General features: G+C 40.8%; 1 protein-coding gene across 1 annotated transcript in view; it reads right to left on the bottom strand.

Moving 5' to 3' along the window:
- Window positions 1-2,874: 2,874 nt before the first annotated feature.
- The window catches only part of KCNC1 (potassium voltage-gated channel subfamily C member 1), a gene marked incomplete at both ends in the record, with an annotated part of 101,896 nt that continues 96,039 nt past the window's right edge, over window positions 2,875-8,731 (bottom strand). The window contains 2 exons of the mRNA XM_084288407.1: window positions 2,875-2,939; window positions 5,766-5,954. Coding sequence (XP_084144533.1) covers window positions 2,875-2,939; window positions 5,766-5,954 — 254 coding nt within the window. The remainder of the gene's footprint in view (window positions 2,940-5,765; window positions 5,955-8,731) is intronic.

The following is an 8,731-nucleotide window of genomic DNA, read 5'->3' as shown; positions in this document are numbered from 1 at the left end:
GTGCCGTGGCTGGGAGTTGAGTTTCCAAAGGAGGAAACCTGGGTGTTTGTTTCCAGCAGGAAACAGGCAGGGGGCAGCTGAGCTGCTGCACGTGCTCCTGCTCTTCCGAGGCAGGGCGGACAGAAGCAGTTGGCATCGTCGCAAATGTGAGATCAGAATCTAGCCGTGTGTGTATGGTTTTAATTCTTTTGTCAAAATGTGTGCCCTCTGTGATGGGAGTGGGCAGGTTTGAAGGAATTTGTGCTTTAAGAACAGCCCGGCAAACTGTCCTTATGCAAAGCAGCTGGGATGCTGCATTTATTTCTCATAGGGTTCAGGGTCAGGGCTCGGAGCAGCAGCTCCTCCTGAAGCTCTCCAGTTGTCAGCGCTGCCTCTGTCGTGCAAGGGGGAGCTGTGGGGTCAGATGGACCTTAACCTGCAGGGCATCTCCTCGAGAACAGTGGATGGGAAGCACTGCTCGGCTTCTGAGGGGTTTATAGAAGTCACCTGAAGACACAGTTACCTCGAATCGGGAAAAGCTGAGGAGCACCGGAATGAAAATGGGGCTGGTAGATGTGGGAGTGCAAAAAGTAGAACAGAATGACAATTGCCTTAGGCCGTGTGTACCCAACCTGTTAATTATAGCGAAGGCTCATATATATGCAAAGCACTGCAGAAGGGGAAGACCTATGTGGGATTTACAAGGCTGAATCATTAGTGTTCCTTATTATGGTAATGGGGAATTTGAGCAGCCTTCACACTGGGCCCCTGAGTTACAGCGTTAAATAAAAAATGTGGCAAAGCTACTTGGGGATTCTTAATATGCTAAAAGAGGAAAGGTTGTTCAGTAGACAACTTTTGGATCCTGGATTAACCTGGATCTTGCCTCAGGAGGTAAGAAATTGCCCATTTATTGGCTGAGAATAACAGCGTAGAGACAGTAAACTAGTTCTCAGGAGAAAGGATAGGTGACTGGCATAGAAATCAAGTGCATACTGCTAGATCAAGGACTACAAAGGAGCTTCCTAATTATGCTCAAGTTTAGATCATCAGCCTTTCTCCTGTTTGTAAAACACAGCTTGAGGTCTTCCTTCCTCAATTTCCTTTTTGAGTAGTTTTAGGAAGACAAGGTCCATCTGCAGTTGGCTTTGGTTTTTGTTTTGTTTCTGTTGTTGCTGCTGTGTGTAATTTGGCACTTACCAGAGCCGTAAGTGTTTCTTCTTTGTGGTGTTGTTGGTTTGTTTGTTTTAATCTCTACTTCCTCCAGACCTTAGGGATGCTGTTCCATTACATTTTCTTTCTCATCAGCAGTCCCAGACACCATAGCTTTTGTTTAGCAGGTTGCCAGCTCTTTTAAAGTGCTTCACGTGAGGATAAAGGTGTATCCTTCCTTACAGAAAGTACTTCATCGAAATGCTGTTGACACATAGTTCATAGCTGTCATTTCTAGGTTCTAAAATGAATTTGTCCTGTTGTGTTTCTTGGTTCTTACTGCTGCATGTTTCGTGTGACAAACAAAATACGACTCGAACACCTGGATTTCTTTCAGGGTTTTGTATCAGGAGGACTGCTGTGACTCAGTGAAGAACAAGTGAAGGACGGGGCCCAAAGAAGTAAGAAAAACTGAATTCGTTTAATCAGCTAAAAAGACAAACTTTTATTGTTGTTGAGGAGGGAAAAGGAAGATATCTAGATAATTATAGGGTTTTTAAATCTTCCCCGTTAAAATTACTAATGGTGTGAATTCTTCAGACATCGGTTGTATCAAGTGTTTGCAGGCTTCGTTTATTATCTACTAACCCAAATTAGCATTGTAGAACCAAAGCAATACCAAGCTCTTCTCCTACGTTTCAGTTGAGAACACTGTATTTATTCAAGATTTTAGAAGCAAGTCTCTGGAAACCCCTGATCGCTTCAGAAAAGGATTCCCCTTTACACTATACAGCAGGCACTGAAACCATGATACAAAATTTATTTCATGCTAGAATTGTTTTGCATAACATTGTGCATGCATTTTACTCAGTACTAAATTGCATACAATGCTGTTGTCTTGTTTCTTAAACTTTGAGACAATTTATACTCGAGTATCTTCCTGATTTTGTACTATAAGTCCCAGTTTTAAAATAACACCTTTTTTGTTTAAAATTCATACTGATTACTTAATATGAACAATTTATGAAGGGTCTTTACGTTGGATCTATACATCAATAAAATACAACATAACCAGAGCTGGAAAATTAAATCTAGACCAGCTGTTACTGTCAGGTCCGAAGGAAGGTCCCATGTGTCACAAGCATGCCAACAAAAACAGACAGGAAAAAGTTTCTTATTTTTATACACTTCTAGTTGGATTAAAAGTTCTTGATTTCCATGTCGGTGTGATGAACTGTGAAGGCGTGGTCAATATGACCGATGACTGCCTGATTGCACTTTTTAAAACCATTACTCTGTATCTTGTATACAAAAAGAAGCGATCCATAGCAAAGAAATGTACAGTTTTATGTTTTACATTTTTAGCTACAACAATGTATGTAAAAGTAAAGAGCTTTGAAAGAAAATATATAACTTTGCTTTTTTTTTTTCTCCTTAATCATACATTTGCAGTGTTTCTTGATTTTTATTTTTTTTTTCTATTTTTGTCTTCATGCAATTCATGCTATGGAACAAAAAAATAGATTTAAAAAAAAAAAAAAAAAAAAAAGATCTTCTACAGTTTTGTTACATTTTGGCCGTAGAAAAAGCCTGCATCTCTAGTACAACTCCAGAACCATGAAGAATCATCCGTAAAACCTGCATGGAGCGAGTTAACTTTGTCCAAATGAGAAGGTCTTCTATGCCTGCACAGTTCCACACAGATGTTTATTAGCCATCAATGTTCATCTCCATCTCGCCTTGTCAGGTCACTCTGACTGCCTCTGTTGGCATATATTTAGCAATGACTGGACTTTCTTTGCAAAGATCTGCATGTAAAGAATACAATCAGTACTTGAGCTTCTTCCCTGTGCTTTTCACATCAAGCTCGGCATCTTAGTTTTAAAGGAAGGAGGAAAAGGTGAAATAGCTACATGCAGAGGCAGCCATATTCTTCTTCAACAGGATTTTTTTTTCCATGCAGTCAGCCAGACTGAGACCTCTCTACAGTGTGTCTGAGTATTGCTTTCAGCTTAAAATAGGCGCCCATGCAAAGTTTCATCCTACTGTGCTTGTTTGCTCAAACTCCTGCAGGGTTTCTATGGCTCAAAAATATCCTGAGAAAAGCAAAATCTTCCATCGTTGGCATGTTTCAGCATCGGCTATATGCCTAACCCATTCCATACAGAGCCAGTAGATCCGCCATTAGCCACAATAAGCATATACTAGCACAATGCACCAGGAAGGAAGCTATCTGGTGCATCTACCCTTCATCCTATGTACTGATACCATGCAGCATGTATGGCCCGCCAGTACTATGTAAACGCCTGCCTATTGTCATCTGAGTGCTATTTAGGAGTGTTGTCACCTAGCATCAGTAGTAACACCGTTCCCAGCAGGTGCTACTGTGAGACATTGCATCTTCAGACTTAGTCACCTGGATTATATGCAACATAGCATAGGCTAATTGAAAATAAAGCTTTTTAGACCATTCTCTGCTACTGATCCATGCTACAAAATAGATGGGATGGGAGACCAAGAACGTCTCACTGGACTAGGAGAGCTGTAGGGCGCAGACACTGAGGATAATCCTATCGCTTTTCCACTTATGCCAGCTATGCTGTTAAGGCTCCGTGACATTTCGTAACCTTCATTTAAAAGAAAAATGCAAAGTACAGCATTGGATCAATGACAGAATGGACTAAGAATGAGGTCAACATTGTAGCCAGTTCAGTAGCATCTGCATGCACCGACATGCGAGAGTAGTATCGCTTGCAACGTGACTCAGTAGGCCATTGAAGAAAAGAACAAGTTTAAAAAAAACAAAACAAAACAAAAATCATCATTTTTAAAGGATGGTCAGGCTTTGTAATCGATCCTACAGGCAGCGATGTGATTGTACCCTCAAAAAAAGTCAATGGGTGGGGGGGTTTTGATGTCTCAGTCATACACTCACGCATACCTCTCCCTGCCACCTCATGCATTTTGACCTCAGGCAAAATTAAGGTTTCTGGTAGCTTTGGAGGAGGATGAAGAGACCAAAAGAAAAAAAAAAAATGAAGAAGAAAAAGTAGCAAGTAGCAAAATCCATGGAATTTATTGTGTTGCTATAGAGATACTACTCCTTTGTTCTCAGCATTAAAAAAAAAAATGAAAGAAAACAAAATTGCATGCATCGTTTCCCTCCCTCCCCCCCCCCCCTTCTTTTTCAGACATGCACATAAACAGCTCAGCAAGTGTACAGAGAGTTGCACAAACTATGGATGAAATTCTGTTGGAACAACAATTAAGATGCTCTCAACGTGTTTCAAACAGGCCAACAATATGCTGACGTATATTACTCTTTAGCCAACCGGCCTCCGTTTCACTCAGTAACGGGAGGCGGTTACAGTGCATTGTGAAAACCATACATTCCTCATCCCAAAGGATGTGCCATTTGGAGTGTTCCCCTGATCCACTGGAACCACCCGAACTCGCCCAGGCTGAATGAACGCGGCCAATGCTTATCCAATACAGAATCAAGTAAAACGCTTTGCTACAAAGGTAAATTTTAGAGGATTATACTTTCATATGAAAGTGTTGTGGTCCAACTATATCTTTGTTGATGATAAGCTTTAAACTTATAAATACGTACACTATCTATAACTGGCATTTACTAGAACTATTGCCCATCATACAATGGCACATGGGAATTCTATACTCCATACTCAGTGTATGGTTACATCGTACAATCGTTGCAGTTTTAAAATATTGACTATATCATATACTATATACAGTACACCAGTGATAAACACTGATTTGAAGAGAGACCCTTTCCAATTTCCCCATTCCGTATCAACTTTTATGCATATATATGTAATTTTAATTTTTGTTTGTATGGTTTCCTTGGGGTAAGTTACTTAAATGAAACAGCCTGTTTTAAGAAGGGAAGGGTTTTTTCCCATTTGATTTGACTTTTTTTGTCACTAAATAGATGATTGTGGTCATTATCAAACTAAATGCGGTTACTTCTGAGAGATCTGTAGCTGTCAGAAGTCTGAGAAACTAACTAGTAATGATTTATTTATGAAAATGATTTTAGATGGATTATTTTCCAATTGTAAGACACCTGTGCTAACAGATGTTCTTGTGTGCTTCTCTTCCTTTGGTGACCTAAACAGGTATGAATATCCAAATAATTTGTTTTAGTGCTCTGTTAAGGCAGCCAAACAATCATTTCATGTTCCATGAGGATGTTTTTTTTTTTGTTTTAACTTTTGTTGTCTGCCACCTCCAAGTCTATGCTCCTCAGGGATTGGTAAAATACATGAGCTTTCCAAGTGGCAAACCTTCATCGCTGTCAAATGGCAATTGGCCTCTCCTTGGAGGATGGGCTAATTTAAGGACATTGTAGAGCATTCTCCACTAAAGCTCACTGCACCAGCTAGGGTGGAAGACTCAACTGCCTAGCATAGCTGTATGGGGTAGTTACAGCTCCTCAGGCTTTTCTTTCTGAAAGAAATAGGTTAGAAACTCCAAATGCAGACATCAGGTGGTGGTTTCCAGCCCAAACGTGCATCTCTACAGCAAGCGCACTATTGCGTGCTACAGCTGACTTTCTCTTATTTGTTGTAAACGGTTGCTAACTACAGGTTACAGGACCCCCAGCTACATACCCTTTCTTATTCCTCCATCAGGCGGGCAGGGATATTCCCCGGTTGATAAGAGGAAGCAGGGTCCATATCTCTCCCGAGTGCCAGAGCGGGTAAAGGGCAGGCCCTCATCAGGCGTAATAGCCTGGTCTATGTGGGGACAGTCTTCGTTTGCCAGCGCCGCCTTGGCCACCTCACCATTCAGTTTCGAATCTTCAAACATATAAGCAGAAGGCTATTGAAACACTATGCACTGTTTATTAGTTCCAGCTGCAAATTAAGGGTTCACAGCTAACGAGCTCTATCGCGACACTATAAAAGGTAGCACATCTGTCCTAGACACTGCGTTCGTGTGCACTGCACCAAAATAAAATAAAGTCTGTTAAGTGGAAGAAGAAACAAAACGTGATCATGTTAGGTGTGACAGCAGCCGCCTGTACTTCCGCATAGAGGGGCAGTTTCAGAAACGGGCGTGCATTGGTCCTAGTCCTGCGAGCAGAAGACCGCGGTTAGAAATTGGATCATGTTTTTGCATGACATCGGATGGTGCATGAATGACCTGCTTGTCATGAAGCCTACTGTTGCTCGGAGCTTTGGAGAGGCAGTGGGCTGTGAGTTGTGTTTTAGTATTTGAGTATATTCTGTTTGTGCTGATTTATACCTTTGTGCAATATTCCCTGAAGGGAACATTCCTGCTCTTCCCCTCCCCGAATTTACCCGGGGTGTTTTCTATTGTTTCCAGTATCGGTCGTGCAGAATGGCTGTACACATTTCAGACACACAGAGTACGTTATGTATGGAAATAAGACAGCAGAATGTGGATTCAAAACAAAAACCAAAAACTAAACCAAAAACCAATCCATTTTCTGGTGTTCTCTTCTGAAACACACACAGTATTTGCAATGCCAGCACAGGACACTACATATATAAAACACTACAGCAGGCCATGAATTTGGAAAATAGATGGAGTAAAATTTACTCTTGGCTGTAAATAATAAAAATAGGTTGTCAGATTTGCCCATTTTGCTCCACACATTCCCATGAGGATAGACTGAGAATAGCATGTTTTCTCTGTGTGACTTGCTTGATGTTTATAAAAACAACTTAAAGTGCTATTTAGTGTAGGATTTATTTTAGGGTTTTAAAGTGCAAATTAGTATATTGAGAATATACTCGAAATATAGCACAGCTCAATATGAGTGTTTTGGTTGAAGGGAGGAAAAAACAGTCAAAATGTGCTTTCTGGAGTTTCACAAATGCTGAGACACATTAACTGTAGGCAGCATCCTACACCTCGGTTGCACAATGCTTATTACCTAGACACTGTAAGGCAATGGGTGATCCTGCAAGTAAGTCTTTAAGGAAAGACAAAGTCAACGGATAAAGTTAATTTCAGTGCCTCTTCTAGATTTATGTACTGTTTTGTTCTTAATGCTACATGATACTGATTATTTTTGTTGCTTTGCACGCATGCACACACAAAGATGTATATGACACATACTACACATCTATCTACGCACTGGTAATTGCATACTATGTCTTTATTTGTATTTAGTTATCATTTTCACTACCAAAACAGTCTTTTCTGCAAATCTAACCTCTGCCTCCTTTCTGCTCTGTGTAGAATTAGCCAATTATTTCCCCAGAGGGAGAGGTAGTAGCATTTTGTTTTGTGAGCAATGAAATAAACAGGTCTCTCAATACATTAAAAACAATAAAAAAAATAATAAATAATAATAATAAAAATCCATGGGTGCATTTTAATGTTTATAGAGGCTAATTTCAATAAGGTACTAAAATTTTAAGGTTGCAGTGAATTGCAATTGCTTTCTGTTTGTGACAGTGCAATTCAAAACCACTCTTGGCACAAAACCCTGGCACGGCTGCCATGGAAACCACGACATTGCAGGTACGGAGCTGCTGCTTTCAAAACCATGTAGCTGGGTTTGGGGATGAGCAAAGAACTGGGCTTCTTCATAAGCCTCTGCTGCTCCAAGCAGATGGCTCTAGTCCTGACACGAGAGGCAGCTGTGGCAGCACAGCTGGGCACTGACATCTCTGAGATTCCCACTGCTACACCTGAGCCTGGGTTTGCAGACTAAACTGAGTGATGGAAGGGGCGCTGGTCTGTTTCTGCAGCTCAAAATGCCTCTGAGCAGGGTGGCTGTGGGTCAGGCTGCTCGCTGATAACAGCCATCGGTTCTTTTGGAAGCAGCTTTCAGCCTCCATTGTGGTCAAATGACAGGAAAGTTGACCTTGGTAGTTATTTCTTAAGCTGTGTTACACATCGCTAGCAACCTGAGCTGCAACTTGTTTGTGCAGCCTCCTCAGGGCTCTTTAACACGGGTGAATTTTTCTCTATGTCTGTTGTTGAAAATCCACAACTTTACAATTTTATTTCTATCTGATAGAAAGAGGATTGAGTAGCTGGCTTACACTAACATCCCTTGCCTATTCCATGCATGGTCTATGTCCCAGGAAGCACATTCAGAATATTTAGGAAGCAGAGAAATTACCAGCACAGAAGACTGCATCTGTTGCTGGTAGGTGTTAAGTAGAGTGGTTGTGTTCCAAACCACTGCCTGCAGCACCTAATTCTGTGAAGGTGAGTTTCAAGATTCATATAATATTTACTAAGTAAATAGGCTGTTATGGAAATAAAGAAAACATCACTGGTATCATCAGTCAACAGTGAGAGGTTTCCATTCTTTTCATTAGCAGATCTACATGCTGAACAATTTAAGGAATGAGGTCTAAAGATGGAGTTAAATTATATTATTTGGCTGCTTTCTTAAGTTGCCATTTGCATGTTTACTCTTTTGAAGATTGACCTTGGCTTTGAGAGAACTCCAGATAAAGCAAAACTACCGAAACAATTGCTGTCTGGTGACTACCAGCATGGCCATACCAATGATGACTACTTCTAGACGCTTAAAACTTCTAAGGCTTGGCACCAAATTCATAGGAGTCGTTCTGTCCTTGCTAGCAGA

The sequence above is a fragment of the Netta rufina genome (assembly GCF_964035555.1).
Source record: "Netta rufina genome assembly, chromosome: 5".
In the NCBI taxonomy this organism is placed as follows: domain Eukaryota; kingdom Metazoa; phylum Chordata; class Aves; order Anseriformes; family Anatidae; genus Netta; species Netta rufina.
Note: the sequence above shows the minus strand (reverse complement) of the source record. Positions and strands in the feature narration are given on the sequence as shown.